The sequence below is a fragment of the Bison bison genome, unplaced genomic scaffold, assembly GCF_000754665.1.
Source record: "Bison bison bison isolate TAMUID 2011002044 unplaced genomic scaffold, Bison_UMD1.0 scf7180017864280, whole genome shotgun sequence".
Classification (NCBI taxonomy): domain Eukaryota; kingdom Metazoa; phylum Chordata; class Mammalia; order Artiodactyla; family Bovidae; genus Bison; species Bison bison.
In genome coordinates, this window is record NW_011494852.1 from 5,050,565 (window position 1) to 5,074,779 (window position 24,215).

The following is a 24,215-nucleotide window of genomic DNA, read 5'->3' on the forward strand; positions in this document are numbered from 1 at the left end:
CTTAAATCCATTTATTTAAATTACTCTCAAATGTCATATCACTAATCTCTGTGGTCTCTGAGATCATGATTTTGCAACAGGTGATTGAAGCACATTAAGGATCATATTACTTTATAATACATGCACAGACTTGTTAGAAATAGTTTTTCAGAAACATTTATCAGAAATTTTAATAAGCCACATAAGCAGTTCTGGTATTAGAAATTAGACATTTTAAAAATGAAGAAAACATGTTACTTTTTTTTTTTTATGACACCAAGTAAAACAACTGTTGCATTTCAGCTTCAGTTTTTAACTCAAACTAGTTATTTTCTCTAATTTGCCAGACACAGTCAACTCTCCCACCCCACCTCTAATTTGTTTCCTTGGAGAGAATAGAACTGATGAGATCTCAGACCTAAAGAGAATTCTCTTATTAAAAGCAAATCTTTTTGAGGATTTTTTTATTCTTTCCCACAATAACCTGATATATAGAAACAGTTAATGCTCTTTTTGAATAGTGATAAAAGTTGAGTGTGTAACATTTAAACCTTAGGCTCCTTTCAAATATATTGATTTCTCTTAAACTCAGAAAAATACTATGCTAATATAACTATAGCACTGCACTGCTTGATACTGGCATTTTTGAAATTTGGTTTTAAGATTATAAATGCCGTAGGTTGACTTTGTGAGGTAATGTATCCAAGTAATATATATGTGTATCTACAAATCTAAATATCCTCTTTTCTTCCATTTTTCATTAAACATTCTCTGATATTCCTTAAGTATTACACCCTTGTGCTGGTACATCTTTGAAGTCACAGAGCAACTAGGAACTCCAGACCAAACTAGGATTACCATTTGGTGCATATAGTTGGCCAGTGCCATGGCCCAGCAACAAGAATGATTATAATGGTCAGGTTGAGTAAGATAAGCAAATGCTGCATGGTATTCTATGATATTGTGTACTGTGTATTTATTCGGCCATTCTCCCTGCTGATTCAACTTGTTACTAGTTATTTACCATGACAGACAACACAAGTAAACACCCTTACAAGTGGCCCTTACATTTTAGGTATTCTTATTTCCAGGGGATAGATTATAGGCAAGAGACTGCTAGATCAAAGGATATGTGCTACTTTAAAATTTTAGTAGATGCTATCAGTTATTTTCAAAACAAGTTTCCTCCAGCTATACAATAGGTGGTATTATACTAAAATTCATGTTTGTCTGATGAGTATAAACCTCACCTGTTCCTAGATTTGCTTCTTTGTAAACTTTCATATTGTTAGCCTATATTCCTATAGGATTATTTATCTTTTTGTCAGTTTTGAAGACCTTTTTCCACATTAGATATTAGGATATGTATGGGTCAGTTGTAAAGATACTTTAATCTTTACATTATATGTTATTTCTTAGGTTTTCTTTCAAGTTGTCTATTTCCTTTTTGTAATATATTAATGTTTAACCCTTTTAGAATTGAATTTTTAATGTCATTTATGAAGGTTCATATTTTTTCCTTCCAGATGGGTTGCCAGTTGTACAAGCACAGTTTGTTAAAATAATCCAGCAGTCAGTTTAGGGTCAAACAGCTCTGACACCTGCATGTCCACCAGAAGCCATCACAGATTTGAACTGGCAATCAGAAAGAGGAAGAGAGATAACAGAATAAACCTAGCATTAGGTTTATTATTAGCTTTGTCCTAACAAGAAAATATCTTTACAGCATGTTCATCAGAAAGTCTTGCAAGTGCTCAAGCAAGCACAGCTTCCACTGCCCCAGCACTGCACAGAGGAGACAAGGTCAGAATGGGTGTGGTTCACCTCAGCAGTGGGAGACTAACATTCTCATCCAGCACATTCATCAAGCAGGGCATCTGCATGGTGTGCCACCATTAAATGGGGCGCACTCACTTGTAACAGGGATAACCACTTAAGCACAGGGAAGTTACTACCTTGGTTTCCCAAGACTTACGACGCCTTAGTTATATAGGCAGTCAGTGTCTACATGCCAGTTCACAGTTCATCCCATCCAGGTACAGGCCACAAATGAGAGATTTCCAGTATTTTCTTCAAGGAAACTAGTAGAAAAACAAATCTAAAGTCATCTTTCCAGGGATGGGTCAGTGGGAACGGCCTTTTATTACTTTGATACCATACTTTTCCTATTCAACTAAAACTCTGCTATGTAATTCTTTACCCAAATAATCTTTTCTTTATTCTACTTTAACTGGCTTATATTTTGATTTACACCGACTTATTTATATTCTCTTGCTTCATTCATTTACTTTTCTATTCCTATACTAACATTAATGGATAATGTTAACATTAGCCTTATTGTATTTTGTTACTGTAAGTCCCCCACTCCTTGCTGTTGTCCAGTTTTATTGGCTAATCTTCGTTTTCTTTCTCTATAAATGAAGGTAGGTCTCAAATTATAAAAACGCTTTGATACTCTAATTAGAATTGCCTTAAGTATATACATTTGGGGAGAAATGACATTTATGATACTATCTTCCTGTCCCCAAACATAGTAAGCCTTTGCATAGGTTCAAATTGCGATTCTCGTCCTTCAGCATGAGAATTCAGAACAAAGTAAAGCCTATCCCTGCGTAATACCATTAAAGATTTTTGTTAGTTGAGTTAAATAAGGAACCACAGCCCAGCCCAGAATTCATGTACTGAAGCCCTAGTGCCTAATGTGATGGTATTTGGAGATAGGGCCTTAGGAAATTAAATATGTTTATATGAGGTCAAGAGGATGGTACAGTCCTTGTGGGAGTAATGCCCTCATAAGGAATGTGGCATTGTGTGTATACCAAGAAAAGGCCATGTGAGCCGAGTGAGACAGCAGCTGTCTACAATCCAGGAAATGGACCTTTTCCAAATCTGCCAGCACTTGCTATTGGGGCTTCTCAGCCTCTATAACTGTGAGAAATAAATTGTTGTTTAAGCCACTCAGTCTATGGTGTTTTGTTATAGTAGCCCAAACTAAGACAGTCCCCTTCCTGCTTATTTCTACCCTAGCCAGTTAAATGTGAGGTAACCTTGTCAGATGTTTAACTGCAAGCTCCCAGATACAGTAAGACAAGTGGAAGTGAAAGTCACTCAGTTGTGTCCCACTCTTTCTGACCCCATGGACTATACAGTCTGAGGAATTCTCCAGGTCAGAATGCTGGAGTGGATAGCTCTTCCCTTCTCCAGGGGATCTTCCCAACTCAGGGGTTGAACCCAGGTCTCCCACATTGCAGGCAGATTTTTTACTAGCTAAGCCACAGGGGAGGCCCAACAATACTGGAGTGGGTAGCCTATCCCTTCTCCAGGGGATCTTTGTGACCCAGGGATAAAACTGGGGTCTCCTGCATTGCAGTAAGACAAAGCCACTTCCATCAGAACAGTGTAAAAATAGAAGAAGCCACAGAAGAGGAAACTAGATGGACAACTAACATTTGAAAAGCTCATCCTCACAAATAACCAAGGAAATGCCAAATGTTGTCAATCTGGTTTCCTCTTCTGTGGATTTTCTGTTTATATACCGTTAACCTACTTTTTCTATATATGTTTTTTGAATTTACAAGAGTTCTAGTTCAAATGAAAAAATAGCAACCCACTCCAATATTCTTACTTGAAGAATTCCATGGACAGGAGCCTGGTGGGCTACAGTCCATAGCGTTGAAAAGAGTCGGACATAATTGAAATGACTTAGCAGCAGCAGCTAGTTCAACTGACTTTAGCAGAGTTCCTACTAAATCTAGAGTTCATAATAATGCACAAGATAGATCTAGAAGAAGGTTCAAATCTGACTAAAGTTTGGTCAAGTAAAGACAGAATTATCATAGAACTATTGGCACTGGGGCAAAGCAAGACCTTGAGGTTAATTAAACTAATATGGTATAATGACCCAATTCAGAGACTCTTGGATGCAAACTATACATTTTTATTAGCAGTCCAAAAGGATGCCCCAAGCAGCAAGGGTTTGTAATGGAGTACTGGTCTCATGAAGATGGAAGCAAGGTGATGTTAATAAATTATTGACTCCACAGGGTTTTGGCCATATCCATTGAGTTAACAAAAACCTGGGGAATGGCAGTGAGTAATGCTTCCTGTTCACTCATCTATTTTTTAAACTTATACCCTCTCTAAAGCCCTTCACATGCACACTGGGGGCCTCATACAGTCAGTCCTCTAGCAAGACAGTACCCTGACCTTTGTCCCACCCACTACCAGGAGCTGTTAGGACAGCTGTTAGGCCAAAGCCCTTCATGGATATATGCTAGATTCCTGCAAAGAGGGGCCTCTATAGCTCCACATTCCACTAGTGTCCACAGTGGTGCCCCGACTCCCTTTAAATGTCTGTCAGCTTCTGCTCATCTAACTACCTGGTCATATCTGGGGACTGGGCAACCCAGCAAACTTCTCCGCTATCCAGTGGTCTTTCAGGAAGTATGAACCCCTCCCTTTTCAAGTTTGTCCTTCCTTAGGTACACTGTCTCAGTGCTGCTGCTGCTGCTGCTAAGTCACTTCAGTCGTGTCCGACTCTGTGCGACCCCATAGATGGCAGTCCATCAGGCTCCTCCATCCCTGGGATTCTCCAGGCAAGAATACTGGAGTGCGTTGCCATTTCCTTCTCAGTGCTGCTGCTGCTGCTGCTAAGTCACTTCAGTCGTGTCCGACTCTGTGCACCCCACAGATGACAGCCCACCAGGCTCCCCCATCCCTGGGATTCTCCAGGCAAGAATACTGGAGTAGGTTGCCATTTCCTTCTCCAATGCATGAAAGTGAAAAGTCAAAGTGAAGTCGCTCAGTCGTGTCCGACTCTTAGCGACCTCATGGACTGCAGCCTACCAGGCTCCTCCATCCATGGGATTTTTTTCCAGGCAAGAGTACTGGAGTGGGGTGCCATTGCCTTCTTCTCAGTGCTAAAGACCCCTAAAAATCCCTTTTCATCTTAACAGTATAGCTCTATATAGTTAGTATCACTGCTTAATAATTCTTTATATTAAGCTTCCCTGTTTAAATTACTGTGTAGTTTCCTGTCTTCTGGTTAAACACAGACTGCCCTGGCCCTGCTTCTTTCCTCTTCTGCTGTGGACTCTGCCTGTCTGCACAGAGGGTACAGCATGCATTGCCTAGGCCACATCATGAGAGTGGGGATTAAGAGTCTGTTTTTGCCATTGTCAAGGTTCACCAGGTCAGTCTCTTTACTTCTGGAATCCAGTCGGAAATACCATTGGACTCCCACACAGACCAGCCTCCAGTTTGCATTTATCTATAATAAAGGTAATATTTAGCCTCCATGTGTCTAAACTCCTTGTCCTAAATTTCAGTTGAACAATTCATGGGAGGAAATGGGGTGATACAGACTTGGCCTCTTCAGAAGCCCTAGCACACAATATTTCAGACTATCCTATGCTTTTATGATCTTGTCTTATAGTAATTTCCATAAATAAATAGCTTTTAGAAGGAGAAAAATCCAAACTTGTCACAACACGATCTATAAGAATAAATAAGAAAACGATGCTCACTCTCCAGACTAAGGGGACTTAATACCTCGACCCAAGACGGCTGGAACTTGGAAGAAGTTTCTGTTAAGCAGTAGTGAGATGGGCAGAATTGGAAGTGTCATGAGAGAGGGCTGCAAATACAGCACTTCCTGCTGTACTCAAGCCACCATCCCAGTGGTCATACCCACATTTTACTCACTCACTGAGCCCCCTTGAAGATTAAGAACTCAGTGATTAAGACAGATTAAGAAGCCAGTGGAGGACTTCCCTGGTGGTACAGTGGAAAAGAATTTGCCTGCCAATACAGGGGACACGGATTCAATCCCTGGTCCTGAAAGATTACACATGCCTCGGAGCAACTAAGCCTGTGCACCACAACTAGCGAGCCTGTGTGCCTAAAGCCTTGCTCCACAAGAGAATCCACCGCAATGAGAAAGCTGTGCACCAGAATGAAGAGTAGCCCCTGCTCACTGCAAGTAGAGAGAAAAGCCCACACAGAGCAGTGAAGACCCAAAATAACTTTATTTTATATACCAAAAATAAAATTAATTAAAAAAAAAAAGAAGCCAGTGGAGGTCTGGGTTCAAGATGTTAACACAAGAGTCTCTTCTATATACCACCTCCCACAGACACTCCAAATCTATAGCTACCTGTGGAATAAATACTTCTGAAAGAAATCCAGAAATTAGCTGAGAGACTTTTCTGAAAGAAATCTAGAAAGCAGCTGAGTGACTCCTACATATCAGGAAAAAGAAAAAATCCACAGTGAAACAGGTAGTAAAGTCTGAGACATAAACTTGCCATAAACCCCAACCCTGGCACTGCAACTCATCAATCAGGTGAGAACCCAACTCCCAGCTTTCCCCCAAGGAGTAAAGGATTTGGACCATGTGTTTGGCATCCTAACTTTTTAAGAATCCCAGCTGGGAGACAGGCCCCCATAATATCTATCTCTGAAAGCCAATGTCCACGAGACCCACAAGCTTATAGTGAGCTGAGAAACTGTTCTTAACTGTCTCGTGAAGAATCACTGTGGCTTGCAGCAGACTAATTTTGTCTTTTAACCTTCATGCTAGATTTATAAGTGATCAACCCACCACCATTGCAACACCATTCTGAACTTAACTAAATATTTACCTTTACCAGTGAGATTTATACTTTCATATGTTTTCCTGTTACTAATTAGCACCCTTTCTATCATCTTAAGTCAGTCAGACAGCAGCTTTTTAAGGATGCAAATACACCTCTTTTGGGGGAAGACTAGGAAAGATGGGTGTTTCTGTCTGCTCCCTCTGTACTAATAACCTCTGAAGGAACAGCCAGTTAAGAACTGTTTTGTTTTTGCTACCATACCATTAAACTCATGAACACAAGCCCCACTGGCCACCAGAGTCAGGCTATAAGGACTGTGTCCTCTGGTCAGCAGCCCCCATCCTGGGCTGTCAGACTTTTGCACAAGCTCCTTTCATGAAGACTCCAGCAAACCGTGCAGGGGCAGAGGGAGAGCGTAAAGATGGGGCCACCTGGTGAGCTAGTCTCTAGGGAGAGTTGCAGTTACCCTCTGGGTATGTGTTAAATGAGAAGCACGCCCCTGAGGCCACAACTTTTTCTTTTTTCCTTTTTCTAGGCAGCACTGTGCAACATATGGGATCTTTTTTTCTTAAAATAACTTTAACGTATCTTTATATTTTAAAAGATGAAAAAGGTAAGGATATTACATGATATTCTCTTACTTTTTTTCCCTTCATGTGGGACCTTTAATTCCCTGACCAGGCATCAAACCCACACCCCATGCATTGGGACTGCAGAGTCTTAACCACTGGACAACTAGGGAAGTCCCAGGCCACAGCTTTTAAGATGAGCAAAAAAGTGTCTTTCACAGAAAGACAGGAGTTTCAAATAAACAACGTCACAACTCCAGAAATTAGAAGAACAAATTAATTAAGCCCAGGAGGAAGGAAATTATGATAGTGAAGTCGCTCAGTCGTGTCCGACTCCTAGCGACCCCATGGACTGCAGCCCACCAGGCTCCTCCATCCATGGGATTTTCCAGGCGAGAGTAGTGGAGATAAAGACAGTAAATAAAGCGCCCCCCCTGCCCCCCCAAAAAAGGGGGCGGGGGGGGGGGGGGGAATCAACAAAATCACGAGCTGGTTAAAAAAAATAATAAGCAAAATTGATAGAACTTCACCTAGATAAAGAAAAATAGAGAAAAGACTCCTGGAAAATTCTACCAAGCATTTAAAGAAATAATGCCAATATTTCTCAAACTCCTCCCAAAAACTGAGAAGAAATACTTTGAGCAAATTCCAGGAGATAGTGAAGGAGAGAGGAGGCTAGTGTGCTGCAGTCCATGCGGTCGCAAAGAGTTGGACAGGACTTAGCCACTGAACAACAACAGTTCACTTCTCTTCTGTTTTCAATGGCCGATACTGCCCATCAAATTTTATTTCTTAGTCCAACACTTCACAAATCAGCTCTTTGACCCCAGGGTCTGGGCTGTAAGCAAGAGCAAACATTCTACTTAAAAAAAAAAAAGAAGAAGAAAGGAAAATAGTCCCTTTCAAACTGACTTTCTAAAGAAATCACTTTTATTTCTAACCCATAATCGATACTTCAGGTTTTACATGAAAGTCAAGCTTTAAATCATTTATTAGCTCAGTAATGTAACCTTTGTTCCATCAAACCCTAACAATAACGACAAAAATACTTCAAGGAAAATTTACCCTTCTTGTTACCGTTTTACAATGAGGCTCAGATTATTTTCCAAGATACAATCATACATACAGTGATATTCAATGAAATTATCAGTTACATAGACACACAAAATCCTGAATCCAGTTTCTCCCTCTCCCTAATATCACCACACACTATGAATGAAAAACACCCCGAGTTCTCATTACTTGCCTCCTGCAGAGTGACCTCACCGCCTCCCCTTCTCCTCACTCCCCGAACCACACAGAAATCAGTTAAGTAGCACAGAATAACACCAGCCCCCTTCCCAGCAGCAGCAATTCCTCCCCGTTTCACGTTTAGGATTCCTCCGCCTTCAACCTCCCCAATCGCGTTGCAGATTCCCGGCACCCTTTCCCTTCGGCCTCCCAGACTAGTTCTGAGTCTCACAAGTTGAGGTCCCACAATTTCTCTACACTGAGGAACCCCTAAACCAAACTCACGGCCGAACAAAGGCCAAAACGGCGACCCAGGAAGCCTGCGCACGCCTTGGGCAGTGACACTCCCAGAAGTCTCCACGGTGCGACCAGGCGCAGGCTAAGACCAATTTCAAACGGTCCATTCACCGCTCGCTTTTCCTACTCCCTAACTACATTTCCCAGAAGGCTCGGCTGTGCTATTTCTCCCCGCTTGGGGTCTAGTTTTTTTCTTCCAGAGCCTGTTCAACTCCCGGGGATAGTAGGAAAATCCATTTTTAAACGTTTCACAGTGGGCTTTCTTGGGAGTCACGGCCCGAGGCTGAGCCAGGCTCTGTGAGGCCTCCGGTGGGCGGTTTGATGAGGGGGATGCAACCCTTTAGGCGGGGCCGCAGCTGATCTCTGATAGAAATCCGGTTGACCCGTAGCCATCTTGTCAGGCACAGGCATGTCTCTGACTACACTTCCCAGAGGACTCCTCGGCAAGAACGTGATTCTCGCGTGAGTTCAGCCTCAAAGTCACGCGCTGGCGGGACCCTCAGGTCTGCACCATCTAGTGTTATCTTGTTGTGGAAGGTTCAGCTTCTTAGGAAGCTTGGGAGACCTGAAGTGGGGAATCAGAGAAGAGGGCGGGGCCGGAGCTTAGGCCTTGTACCGCTCGCTGAAGAGGTGAGTTGGAAATTGTGTGATTGTGTTTGCGTTGGTGTAAGTGATGAATGACCACGTGATTGTGTCTGGCTCTTCCGGTAGTGAGCGTGTGTGAGGTTCCAGTGATAACCGTTTGCTTAACTGTCTGAGAACCTGTGACTGTGCCGATGTGACGGGATGCGTCCTGGTCATGTGCGTGTAATCACTTGCGTCATTGTATGTGGGGATGTGAGTAGCTTTTGACTCGGTGAATGTGATAGCGTTTGTCCCCTTAGAGGGGTGTGATTGTGCGACTATGGGCTGCAGAGTACACGTGGGGGTACCTGTGGATACTGTGTGATTTTATCTGTGGTGAGTGTGATTGTGACTGTACGGCCATTTGCAGGTGTGCAGTGCTCGTGACAGTGCCGGTGTGACTGTCTTCTTGCGAAAAGTGTGATTGTGCTATGTGACCCTGGGTATGCGGCCCTGTGTTTGGGTTGTGGGTTATCTTTAGCTGTATGACACCCTGATGGTTTAAATTTGTGTGATTATGTTTGTGTGACTGGAAAACTGTATGAAATTTTTTCACTTATGTATATATATCTCTTTAAGCTTTATACAGTAGTTTTCCCCTATTTTTAAACTTTATATGAATGCCCCATACTGTCTTTTATCTCTTACTTTATTTGTACAACTGTGTTTTTGAGAATTACCCATATTATATTTTAATAGTTGTTCATTTGTTTTCTTTGCGATATTCCATCCATTAAACTGCTATTATTCATCCCTTCTAGTAATGATGGACATTTGCGTTATTTCTAGTTTTTTTACTTTATAGACTGTGCTGCCATGAACATTCTTTTACATAGGTTACCATGCATGAGTTTACCCACCAGTGGAGTTCTAGGAGTGTTATCATGTATCTTCCACTTTCCCAGTAGTGCCAAGATATTTACCAAAGTGAGTGCCATGTTTATACTTTACATCAGTGTTTCAAACATCTCATTGCTCCATGTCCCTACCAAAACATGGTTCTGATAGTTTTTTTTTGTTTTTTTTTTTAACATTTTTATGATATATAGTGGAGAAGGAAATGGCAACACACTCCATTGTTCTTGCCTGGAGAATCCCAGGGACGGGGGAGCCTGGTGGGCTGCCGTCTGTGGGGTCACAGAGTCGGACACAACTGAAGTGACTTAGTAGTAGTAGTATGATATATAGAATATATACAATAAGTGCGCAAATCTTAAGTATATGGCCATAAAACAGTTTCCTAGATCATCGTAAAGAATTTTGCCAGCATCCCAGAAGATTCCCTCATGCCCTTCCCAGATATTCCTCTCCCAACATCAGTATTCAGAATTCTATAACCATTAATTAATTTGATCCATTCATGAATTTCATATTTAAATGGATTTATATACCATGTATTCCTTTGTGTCTGGTTTCTTTTGTTCCACATTATTTCTATGAAGCTCATCTATGTTGTTGAGTGTAATTGTACTTAGTTCTCATTACATTTGGGGGTATGTTACAATTTATTGAATCCACTGTTCAGTTCAGTTACTCAGTCATGTCTGACTCTTTGTGACCCCGTGGACTGCAGGACGCCAGGCTTCCCTGTCCATCACCAACTCCCAGAGCCTGCTCAAACTCATGTCCATCAAGTTGGTGATGCCATCCATCCACTGTCGTCCTCTTCTTCTCCTGCCTTCAATCTTTCCCAGAAGCAGGGTCTTTTCCAATGAATCAGTTTTTCACATCAGATGGCCAAATTATTGGAGCTTCAGCTTCAGCATCAGTCCCTCCAGTGCATATTCAGGATTGATTTCCTTTAGGATTGACTGGTTTGATCTCCTTGCAGTCCAAGGGATTCTCAAGAGTCTTCTTCAGGGAATTCCCTGGTGGTCCAGTGGCTAAGACTCTGTGCTCCCGATACAGGGGGGCTGGGTTCGATCCCTGGTCAGGGAACTGGTTCCCATGTGCCACAACTAAGACTCTATGCAGCCAAATAAATAAAAATAAATATTTAAAAAAAAAAAAAAGAGTCTTCTTCAGCACCACAGTTCAAAAGCATCAATTCTTCAGCACTCAGCTTTCTTTATGGTCCAACTGTCATATCCATACATGACTACTGGAAACATCATAGCTTTGATTACATGGACCTTTGTCAGCAAAGTGATGTATCTGCTTTTTAAAATGCTGTCTAGGTTTGTCATAGCTTTTCTTCCAAGGAGCAAAAGTCTTTTAATTTCATGGCTGCAGTCACCATCTGCAGTGATTTGGAGCCAAAGAAAAGAAAGTCTGTCACTGTTTCTGTTGTTTCCCCATCTATTTGCCATGAAGTGATGGGACCAGATGCCATGATCTTAGTATTTTGAATGTTGAGTTTTAAGCCAGCGTTTTCACTCTCCTCTTTAGTTCCTCTTCGCTTTCTGCCATAAGGGTGGTGTCATCTGCATATATGAGGTTATTGATATTTCTTCCAGCAGTCTTGATTCTAGCTTGTGCTTCATCCAGCCTGGCATTTTGCATGATGTACTCTGCATATATAAGTTAAATAAGCAGGGTGACAATATACAGCCTTGATGAACCCCTTTCCCAATTTGGAACCAGTCCGTTGTTCCATGTCTGGTTCTGTTCCTTCTTGACCTGCATACAGATTTCTCAGGAGGCAGGTAAAGTGGTCTGGTATTCCCATCTCTTGAAGAATTTTCCACAGTTTGTTGTTATCCACACAGTGAACGACTTTGGTATAGTCAATAAAGCAGAGGTAGATGTTTTTCTGGAACTCTCTTGCTTATTATTGTGATCCAGTGGATGTTGGCAATTTGATCTCTGGTTCCTCTGCCTTTTCTAAATCCAGCTTGAACATCTGGAAGTTCTCAATTTATGTCCTGTTGAAGCCTCTCTTGGAGAATTTTGAGCATTAATATGCTAGCGTGTGAGATGAGTGCAATTGTGCGGTAGTTTGAACATTCTCTGGCATTGCCTTTCTTTGGGATTGGAATGAAAACTGACCTTTTCTAGTCCTGGGGCCACTGCTGAGTTTTCCAAATTTGCTGGCCTATTGAGTTCACAGCATCATCTTTTAGGATTTGAAATAGCTCAGCTGGAATTTCTTCACTTCCACTAGCTTTGTTTGTAGTGATGCTTCCTAAGGCCCATTTGACTTCACATTCCAGGATGTCTGGCTGTAGGTGAGTGAACACACCATCAAGGTTATCTGGGTTGTTAAGATCTTTTTTGTATGGTTCTACTGTGTATTCTTGCCACCTCTTCTTAATATCTTGTACTTCTGTTAGGTCCGTACTTTTTCTGTCCTTTATTGTACCATCTTTGCATGAAATGTCCCCTTGGCATCTCTAATTTTCTGGAAGAGATCTCTAATCTTTCCCATTCTATTGTTTTTCTCTGTTTCTTTGCATTGATCACTGAGGAAGCAGATAAGTTCCTGCTATTCTTTGGAACTCTGCATTTAGATGGGTATATTTTTTCTTTTCTCCTTTGCCTTTAGCTTCTCTTCTTTTCTCAGCTATTTGTAAGGCCTCCTCAAACAGCCATTTTGCCTTTTTGCATTACTTTTTTTGGGGGATGGTTGATCACTGCCTCCTGTATGATGTCATGAACCTCCGTCCATAGTTCTTCAAGCACTCTAGCAGATCTAATCCTTTGAATCTATTTGTCACTTCCACTGTGTAATTGTAAGGGATTTGATTTAGGTCATACCTGAATGGTCTAGTGGTTTTCCCTAATTTCAATTTAAGTCTGAATTTTGCAATAAGGAGTTCATGATCTGAGCCACAGTCAGCCCCTGGTCTTGTTTTTGCTTACTGTATAGAACTTCTCCATTTTTGGCTGCAAAGAATATAATCAGTCTGATTTGGGTGTTGACCATCTGGTGATGTCCATGTGTAGAGTCTTCTCTTACGTTGTTGGAAGAGGGTGTTTGCTATGACCAGTGTGTTCTCTTGGCAAAACTCTTAGCCTTTGCCCTGCTTCATTCTGTACTCCAAGGCCAAACTTGCCTGTACTCCTGGTATTTTTTGATTTCCTATTTTCATCCCTGATTATACTGTTCAGGGACATTTAATAGTTTCCAGTTTGTGGCTATTACAAATTGTGTTGCTGCTATGAACATTCTACTGTGGTTTTGATGAACACATAAATGCTCTTCTTAGGGCTTCCCTGTTGGCCCAGTGGTAAAGAATTTGCCTGCAATGCAGGAGATGCAGGTTCAATCCCTGAGTGGAAAGATCCTGAGTGGAGAAGGAAATGGCAACCTACTCCAATATTCTTGCCTTGGCAAATCCCATGGACAGAGGGACCTAGAGGGCTACAGTCCATGGAGTCACAAAGAGTCAGACATGACTGAATAACTAAAGAACAACCAGGAGGATCCCACATGCCAGAGAGCAGCGAAGCCACAACTATAGAGCCTGTGCTCAAGACCCTGGCAGCCCCAAGTGCTGAGCCCATGCACTGCAACTACTGAAGCCCAAGCAGCCTAGAGCCGTGCTCAGCAGCAAGGAAAGCCATTGCAGTAAGACTGTGCACTGCAACTAGACTGTAGCTCCCACTTGCTGCAACTAGAGAAAAGCCTGCGTAGAAGCAAAGATCCAGCACAAACCAAGCTAACTAGATAATCATTAAAATAAATAAATGCTTGTCTCTTGAGTAAACATTTAGGAGTGGAATTGCTAGATCATTGGGTGACCCCATGGACTGGAGCCCTCCAGCCTCCTCTGTGCATGGAATTCTTCAGGCAGGAATAATGCTGTGTTCAGCCATTCCCTTCTCCAGGGGAATCTTCCTGACCCAGGTCTCCCACATTGCAGGCAGATTCTTTACCCTCTGAGCCATCAGGGAAGTCCTAGATCATCGGGCAGGCATATGTTTAATTGATACTACCAATATCTTATGTTGTACCAATTTACACTCCATCCAGTAATGTATGAGAGTTTCAGTTGCTCTACATCATGTCTGTTATTTGAAATTATCAATCTTTTAACTATTCTGGTGGATATATAGCAGTTTCATCACAGTTTTTAATTTGGTTTTCCCTGATGTGTTATGCTATTTAGCATCTTTTCCTATTTTTATTAGCCATTCAGATACACAGTTTTTAAAAGTGTCCTCTGGTCCTTTTAATTTTTTTTTTCATGTTTAAGAAACTTTTTATTTTTACATTGTAAGCATAAGGCGAAGGATTCCAATACACTCTTCACTCAAGTTTCCACAGTACAATTAGGAGAACCAGGAGATTTACCCTGATACATGAGTTTTGCTAATTTACAGACTTTATTTAAATTTTGCTAATTGTCTTATCAGTGCCCTGCTCTGTTAAAGAATCCTATCTAAATGCCCAGATTGATTTAGTTGTCTTGTTTTATTAGTATTCCTCCCATCTGACATAGTTCTTTTGTCCTTCTTATCTTTTATGACCGTGACACTTTTGAAGAGCACTGGCCAGTTATTTTGTTGAATGTCTTTTTTGTTAAATTATTTATTTTAACTGGAGGCTAATTACTTTACAATATTGTAGTGGTTTTCGCCAAACATCAACATGAATCAGTCACGGGCACACATGTGTTCCCCATCCAGAACCCTCCTCCCACCTCCCTCCCCATCCCATCCCTCTGGGTCATCCCAGTGCAGCAGCCCTGAGCACCCTGTCTCATGCATCAAACCTGGACCGGTGATCTGCTTCACATATGATAATATACACATTTCAACACTACCCTCTCAAATCATCCCACCCTCACCTTCTCCCATAGAGTCCAAAAGACTGTTCTTTGCATCTGTGTCTCTTTTGCTGTCTCACATATGGGGTCATTGTTACCATCTTTCTGAATTCCATATATATGCGTTAGTATACTGTATTGGTGTTTTTCTTTCTGGCTTACTTCACTCTATATAATAGCCTCCAGTTTCATCCACCTCATTAGAACTGATTCAAATGCATTCTTCTTAATGGCTGAGTAATATTCCATTGTGTATATGTACCACAACTTTCTTATCCATTTGTCTGCCAATGGATATCTAGGTTGCTTCCATGTCCTGGCTATAGTAAACAGTGCTGTGATGAGCATTGGGGTACACGTGTCTTTTTCAGTTCTGGTTTCCTCAGTGTGTATGCCCAGCAGTGGGATTGCTAGGTCGTATGGCAGTTCTATTTCCAGGTTTTTAAGGACTCTCCACACTGTTCTCCATAGTGGATGTACTAGTTTGCATTCCCACCAACAATGTAAGAGGATTCCTGTTTCTCCGCACCCTCTCCAGCATTTATTGTGTGTAGACTTTTTGACAGTGGCCATTCTGACTGGTGTGAAATGGTACCTCATTGTGGTTTTGATTTGCATTTCTCTGATAATGAGTCATGTAGAGCATCTTTTCATGCATGTATTTGTTAGCCATCTGTATGTTTCTTTGGAGAAATGTCTGTTTAGTTCTTTGGCCTATTTTTTGAGTGTCTTTAAATTTGAATTTGTCTGCTGTTTCCTCTTGGCTAAATTTAGACTATGCCTTTTTGGCAAAAAGATCACAGAAATAATTTCTTCTTCTCAATGTGTCATATCAGAAGCTATATGATATCTCATTACTAGTAGTGTTAACTTAGGTTACTTGGTTAGAGTGATTTCTCCCTGGTTTCTCCTTTGTAAAATTACTGTTTTTCCTCTTTTAATTAGTAAGTATCAGATGGCTTTTTTTTTAAAATATTTATTTATTTGTTTGATTGTGCCAGGTCTTAGTTGTGGCATGTGGGATCTAGTTCTCTGACCAGGGATCAAACCTAGGCCCCCTGCATTGGGCAGATAGTCTTAGCCACTAGACTATCAGAGAAGTCCCTCAAATGGTTTTTCTTTTTGATCCCTGGGTCAGGAAGATCCTGTGGAGAAGGGAATGGCAACTGACTCCAGTATTCTTGCCTGGAGAATTCCATGGACAGAGGAGCCTGGTGGGCTATAGTCCATGAGATCACAGAGAGTCAGACATGACTTAGGACTAAACAAAAATAACAAATTATCTTTTTAATGTCAATGGCATCTGTAAAGATATTCCCTTTTCATTACTGATTTTGTTCATTTGTATTATCCCTCTCTTTTTCATCACGCTGTTGGTAATAGGTCTTTTATTCCTCTTAAGTACTGTCAAGAATTATTTTCCTTTCTCTTTGGTTTTCAACAGTTTGACTCTAACAATTTGCTTGGTTGTGGTTTTGCTTTTGTGTGTTTGTTTTGTTTACCTTCTTGTATATTAGTCTTCTGTTTGCTGAACTTCTTGAAACTCTTGTTAGGATTTTTAATTAATTTATTCAAATATTAATTCCTGTCCAGTCTCTTTTCTCCTCTGAAACTCCACTTACATGTGTGGTGATCTTTTAACTGTTCCATATATCTTTTACACTCATTGCTGTTTTTTTTTTTTTTTCTCTTGTACTTCATGTGAATATTTTTTGTTGGCTTGTCTGAGTTCAGTAATCCTGGTTTCTCAAAACCATGCAGTAACTTATTTATTTCTTAATTGGCTGAAATAGATAGTCTATTTGATTCCTTTTTATGGATTTCAGTTGTGTTTAGTTTCTTCAACTTGTCATCCGTCCATTTGCCTGTCTTTTCCTTGGTTGTCTTCAACATTTTAGTTGTAGCTATTAATATTTTAAATGGTTTGCCTACTCCAATATCTAAATTGTCTTTGATTCTGCTTGTTTTCTGTTTTATCTCCTTGCATGTCTGGTAATCTTTAATTGTATGAGAGATATTGTGTCTAAAACAATCATGGGGGCCAAAGCCAGTCACTAACTACTTCTGCTTTCTTATTGTATAAGAAAAATTAAACTGCTTTTCAGGTCCCTATTACTAACAGACAAGTACAATTCCTAGCATACAGGAAATTTTCAGGATAATGCTGGAAATAATTTAAAACATTACATTTTTTATTAAAAGATAGCTTTATTATTTAGATGAGTGCAAAATTCTCACAAATTTTAAGCTACTTATTAGAGTGCGAGACTCTTCTCTATAGTGTTATCTTTTGACAGTGCTCTTTCCCTCTGTGTGGTTGTGTTGCAAGCATACTGTGGTCTTGGCTACAGAGATCATTGGCTTTAAAAGAGAGGAGCAGATCCTCCAGATGGAAGAATTCAGGCTGGGAGGTTACCATCTAGGGGAAAAGATGAAGAGTGTTGGGAATGTGACAAGCATTATATGAAGCTATTGAGATGAGAAGTTTCCTGCCCATTCTGCTTGACAGGTACAACACCTGAGGAAGTCCCTTTATAATCAGGGAAAGGCCAGGAGGACAGACTAGAAAAGGGGACTTAAAGTGAGGAGTATAGGAGAAGGAATTCTTTTCAAATCTTTCTGGATAACTGTTGATTCTTTAGTGTCTAGCACAGTACCTGGTACATAATAGGCTGTACAGTTGAGAAAAATACTAAGAACTTAGTAAATAATAATACTTAGGTTAAAGGAATGCTTTCAGGTTTTAAGGAAGAGGCATTTATGGATTACTTTGGTTTTCATGTCTGGAATTTGTTTACCTGTGGGGGAATGCCGTGAGTAACTAGGGGTAGTGGTAAAAGTAGCTATTAAATAATTGATACCGTGATACCATGAAATTATTTCCTGAGTGGTCAGTTTTACATAAAATTATTGACAATTGATGATCAAGGAGCTTGATGCATAGTGGAATGCTCACTGCCCTGTATACTTTTATAATGTTCAGTTTATTACATTCTTAGAACCTATAAACAGACACAAATTTTCTTAAGCATTTAGACATCGATCACAAATGCAGTTCGGAGAAGGCAATGGCACCCCACTCCAGTACTCTTGCCTGGAAAGTCCCATGGATGAAGAAGCCTGGGGGGCTGCAGTCCATGGGGTCACGAAGAGTCAGACACGACTCAGCGACTTCCCTTTCACTTTTCACTTTCATGCATTGGAGAAGGAAATGGCAACCCACTCCAGTGTTCTTGCCTGGAGAATCCCAGGGATGGGGGAGCCTGGTGGGCTGCCATCTATGGGGTCACACAGAGTCGGACACGACTGAAGCGACTTAGCAGCAGCAGCAGCACAAATTATAATCTCTCCCTAAACAGTTTAGGCTTCTATTAGTAAAGGAAATAGAATATACAGTTTTCACAAATTTTATTACTATACTTATAGTCAAAAGCTATTGTAAAGCAACAGTGATATGGATTTAGTCCGTTTCTATGTTATTTCTGTGATTTTACTTCCTTTCTGTTGTTATGCTGATTTTAATATCTTCCCCAAATTACTATAAATTCTGTAAAATTACTTTGTTTGCTTTTTTTGGATTACAGTTTTCTTAAGTCAAGATTCATTAACCCCAAAAGATTTCTCAAACTAGACAAGATGAGAGGATCTGGTTTATCAATCAAATGTTTCTTGGTCAGGACTTGGGACCTGATTGTACAATCCAAGATTACTGAAAATCGGTTTGACCAATGTATATCCAAATTGAAATGCATATGACCAGCTTTTAGGAATTAATCATTCAGAATTCATATACAGGTAAAATGATATATTAATATGTACAAGGATATTTACTATAGCATTGTTTGTTATAGTGAAAGACAGGAAACGACCCAAATGATAATTGGCAGCAAATTGGTTGAATAAATTAAAGTGTATCCATTTAATAGAATCCAATGTAAGCTAAGAGAATTAATTATGTATCTTTGAATGTACTAGTTGGGATCTGGTCCAAGATACTTTTAAGTAAAAATAGCAATGTGTTTAACAGTGTATGGGCTTCCCTGTTGGCTCAATGGTAAAGAATCCTCCTGCCAATGCAAGAGACTCAGATTCAATCCCTGGGTCAAGAAGATCCCTTAGAGAAGGAAATGGCAACCCACTCTAATATTCCCTGGGAAATCCCATTGGCAGAGGAGGCTGGAGGGGTACAGTCCATGTGCACACAAAAGAGTCAGATATGACTTAGTGACTAAACAACAGCAACATAACAGTGTATACAATATGCTGCAATTTGTAATTTTTAAAAAGTATATCTTTGTGTGTATATGAGTATATATACAGGGCTTCCCTGGTGGCTCACCTGGTAAAGAATCTGCTTGAGTATATATACAAGCTATATTCTCTAAGCTATATCAAGTAGTCCAAATCTGTCCTGTTGTAGTCAAAGCCTGAGGTTTCTGGAGTAGGGGTAATTAGAGATTTGCCCATTCTTTTCACAAATCCCTCCAGTGTTTGTGTGAAGTAAGCAGAGGGGAAATGATCATACTGGGAGCTGTGAGGCAAGTGGCATCTTGTATAACTTCTTTCTGTCTTCTCCAGCTCTGCTTCTTTCCAAAAAAGGAGCCCAGAGAAGAACTGGTCCTTTTCTGCAAATATCAAAGCCATGGCTCAGGTGAGATGCTGTTTCTTTCTGCTCAGATAGAGTCATTTTTACGCCTAGTACATGTAAATATTTGCTTTCCTTATCACGATGCTTTTTGGTGTTTTAAAACAACAGCAGCCTTCAGACAGTTCAGTTATACACAGTGTCAAAGTTCTCTTACTCTTGCTCTAAAGAAAAGGTCTCTAATAAGTCAATTCAAAAATTGCTCTCTTGGTGGGGATATTTATAGAAACATATAAGTGGTTAGATAATCATTAAAAAAAAAGGAAAGAATATCTGGTTAAAGATCTTTTATACTCTTAGATACAGGTAACTGTTCAAGGGCTAAAGGGTTAGATACCAAGTTTCTCTGAAGAAGTCTTAATCAAATTAAAATCCATTAGAAAATTGCTTACGGATTTCAGCATAAATCCTGATTTGTTCCCACATACTGTGAATTGCATAATGTAAAAACAATCTGACGGAGACTAGGTTTGGAAAAAATTTTTTTGCACTGGTTAATATGGTCCCCCTTCAGGAACCTGACCTTATTTCCTCCTAAAACAACCCAGTGCCCTCCACAGTTCCTTCTTTTAAATAACGTTTACAATCTCAGTTAATAAGTCTTTCACCGTCTTCTGTCAGATTTGTGTCAGAAATCTTGGCAGAACAGAAATGTGTTTTCCATTAGTTAATGAATCTAATTTTCTTTGACAGTGATTGATGGGATGGAGGTGAGTAGGATAATTAGGCACCTCATAGGGAAAAGCCCTATCATTTCCACAGACCTAGATTTTCCAGGAAGAAAATTTACGGGATGGTTTTGTTTGATGTCATTCTTTTTTTTTTTTTTAATTTTTTATTATTTTTCGGCCCACCTCTGGGCATGTGAGATCTTAGTCCCCTGACCAGGGATTGGACTTGTGCTCTCTGCGTTGGGAGCACCGAGCTTTAACCACCTGACCACCAGGGAAGTCCCTGATGTCATTCTTAATACACAGAAAGGTCTCTTAATGTATGAGCCCTTCAGGTTTGGGGGTATGACTGGTGGTTATAAAAGTCTTATGTAAAACTCTGACACCCCGCGAGATCATCTGTGATAAATAGACTTCAGTAATGCCATTGTGTGAAGCTAGATCATGCTCTGTCAATTTCCTGTAGCTTAGGAACAACGGGTATTTACATCGAGCAATGGGCAGTTTTAGGTAAAATTGGACTAACGTTGGGAAGGTCTTTAAAGATCACTTACAGCCTCAATGTCCGAAAGCAAAGGAGAAGTCATTTATTTCCATATTACAAAACATTCAGTGAAAAAAAAATGCTTATAAAAAGAATTTGTTTAACAAGAAATAACTCTTATTATATAGTTTATAATAGTGTGACATTGGAATGGATCAGTCTTGGATTATATGCAAATTTAATTTTCTAAGATAAAATATTTTTTAAAGTTATTTTGTACATGTTCACGAATAAAGTAGGGCTATTTCATTCTGGCCCCTCTACCAGTTCCATTCCCAAAGCTGCCTTCAATTCTTGAATATTGATTCAGTTTTACTCATTATCTTTTGACTTACTGCAGAATGGAAAGGACATTATACTCATATATTGCACCCTTCATTTCCTCTGATCCTGTTATTATATCACAATTTTTGGTTAAATTGATAGTGTACACATTGTCACAACTGCAAGTATCCCTCACTGCTGAGCCAGATCATGGCTTTATTCTGTTACAGCCTTTCATTTTTCCTGGGGTTAATTGCTTTTTCCCCTCATTTGCTTAGTTGTCCATGTATTTATATCCAAAATCTCCAAATCACTGCCACATGCAAGTCAGTATGTTTTCCGTCTGATCAAATACATCAGTTCCTTTGAACATGGAAACTTCCATCCCTGTTCCCTTTTTCACCCTGCTCCCATTTTGTCTGTTGCTCTCTAGGCTGTTTCTCAAAGACTTCCCCTTTTTTCCCTGGGATTTTCCTTCTCTGTTTTCCTGTGCTAATTTACATATTTATTGAATCTCATGTCTTCCTCTTCTCTGGTTTACTCTCTGATTTTGGTGGAGCACAACCTCTGATAGTTTCCTGAGAAATTGTGCTTGAGTCTTTTCATGTCTGGAAGTTTCTTTTTTCAGTTGTTACAACAGAATGACGATTTGGTTATGGAATTCTAGGTCAGAATTTCTTTTCTTTTGGGTGGAGGGGCGTGCCATGGCAGCCTGTGAGATTTGGTGCCCCAACCGAGGATAGAACTTGTGCTTCCTGGTTCTGGGGGGCGTTGGGAGCATGGAGTCTTAACCATTGGACTGCCAGGGAAGTCCCCAGAATTTCTTCATCAGCATGTTGAAGAATTGTTCTTACCATTTCTTATTTTTAGTGGTTTTCTTAAGAACCCCATTGCCTCTGTGATTCTTGATGGCTTTTATCCAGCCTGCTCTCCTCTGGATGCTTTTAATGTCTTCTCTTTTCCCTTATTCTGAAATTATACTCTTAGCTGTTTTGGAAAAGAAACTCACATGTATTCATAACATAACATTTGCGAAGTGTTTGTATATACTACTTCATTGAATTGGGAAGCTCACCTTGGCTGGATTTTATACCTCCCCAGACTTAGCTGGATAACAGAAGTGCCCAACTATCCACAGGTAGTTTTGCCTGGAGGAAACAGAATGACTTGGAAGCATAGTGATTCAGTCCTGTTTATTTGTTTACAGTCCTCCAGAGGCATCCCATTCAGTTCCACTCTGTGTGCTTGCTATTTTCAATTCTTCTTTTTTTCTTCTCTCTTTCCTTCACAAAAACACATGTTTTTATTAATCAAACCTAATTTTTAAAAATTTAACATGGTTGTTGTTCCAGGAGTCAGTGATGTTCAGTGATGTGTCCATAGACTTCTCTCAGGAGGAGTGGGAATTCCTGAATGATGATCAGAGAGATTTATACAGAGATGTGATGTTGGAGAATTACAGCAACCTGGTTTCAATGGGTAAGGACATCCATAATAATTTAGATTCTGCCCTGAGAAAGTCTACTTCCTCTGGTGTTATACTCACCTACTTTTCAAGTAACCATTTGCGTTTCTATCTACATCCTTTTCCCAGAGGAATATTTTTAATCTTGTAGAGCTAGAAAGAGGAAGCTGCACTGAGTTGTGAGGAAAGTTTCAAGTGCTCTATTATGTTTCATAAATCTGATGTATCTTCCTTTGACTCTTTCTTAGTAATGAAAGGACTGGATTTGAATTCTGGGACATTCTCAACATAAACCTCTCCTTACTTCTTTTATAAGCAGGACATTCTATTTCTAAACCAGATGTGATCTCCTTCTTGGAGCAAGGGAAGGAGCCCTGGTTGGTTGACAGAGAACTAACAAGAGACCAGTGGCCAGGTAAGTGAGGCATGACAGGTGATGACCCAATCAGTCATTGGAGAGATTGCACCTTTGAAATGCAGTCTGGGAAGCTTCCCTTAAAAACTTTAGGCCTGTTGTGCAAAAAGTAAGCCTTTTCAGCATGACCTTTCAAAGGACCTTACCTTTTCCCCTTACTTAACACACTCCGCCTGCTCGTCTCCTCTTATGCTTCTGTCCCAATTCTAATGAGCCGATGCCCTCCTCCACCTTCTCTAATAATATTTCTTTCTATGCATAATTTGAATCTACTTCCTTATCAGCTTCTCATCCTCTTTTGTACTTAGTCTTCAAAGAGCATCACTGTCTCCTCAAATACTATTTTTTTCTACATTATTAAAGACTCACTTCCTCTAGAGCTTATAAGATACAGTAGATACACTCATTGGTTCATTCATACTTTTAATGAACATTTGCTGATTTTCTAATGTGTGTGAAGTACTCTGCTAGGTACAGAAAGATTAAAAAACCAGTTAAGTGGGAATTCCCTGGCAATCCAGTGGTTAGGACTCTGCACTTCCACTGTAGGGGGCACAGGTTCAATCCTTAGTCAGGGAACTAAGATCCCTCAAGCCGCTGGCACAGCCAGAAAAAAAAATAAAGAATAAGCAGTTTCAGAGTTTATAGCTTACTGTTTATAACTCGTAAAATGTAGAAGCATGAGAGAGGTTAAAATAGGGAGCTCAGCAGAAAGCGGGGGCTAAAGAGGTAGAAGAGGAGTTGATCCACATAGCTGTCATAAGAGGGAGATTTGAGCATACATGTCATTGAGTTTAGAGTGCTTGAAAAAAGAATCTGTGCTTCCATTGAGATCTTAGAGCTAACAAAGATAAAGAAAAAAAGAAAGAAAAAAAAAAAACAAGACAGCATATTCCTTCATTCAGTATATGTTTTGTGTGATTTTTAAGAAATTTTTCCAGTCAGAATGGCTGCGATCCAAAAGTCTACAAGCAATAAATGCTGGAGAGGGTGTGGAGAAAAGGGAACCCTCTTACACTGCTGGTGGGAATGCAAACTAGTACAGCCACTATGGAGAACAGTGTGGAGATTCCTTAAAAAACTGGAAATAGAACTGCCTTATGACCCAGCAATCCCACTGCTGGGCATACACACTGAGGAAACCAGAAGGGAAAGAGACACGTGTACCCCAGTGTTCATCGCAGCACTGTTTATAATAGCCAGGA

General features: G+C 40.2%; 1 protein-coding gene across 6 annotated transcripts in view; it reads left to right on the plus strand.

Moving 5' to 3' along the window:
- Window positions 1-9,149: 9,149 nt before the first annotated feature.
- The window catches only part of LOC104995279 (zinc finger protein 82 homolog), a 60,418-nt gene continuing 45,352 nt past the window's right edge, over window positions 9,150-24,215 (plus strand). For 2 of the 6 annotated variants that reach the window (XM_010849089.1, XM_010849084.1), the window contains exons 1-4: window positions 9,150-9,301; window positions 19,585-19,657; window positions 22,483-22,609; window positions 22,912-23,010. In XM_010849089.1, coding sequence (XP_010847391.1) covers window positions 19,649-19,657; window positions 22,483-22,609; window positions 22,912-23,010 — 235 coding nt within the window. In that variant the 5' untranslated portion in view covers window positions 9,150-9,301; window positions 19,585-19,648. The other 4 variants (XM_010849085.1, XM_010849086.1, XM_010849087.1 and 1 more) reach the window with 4 other exon arrangements.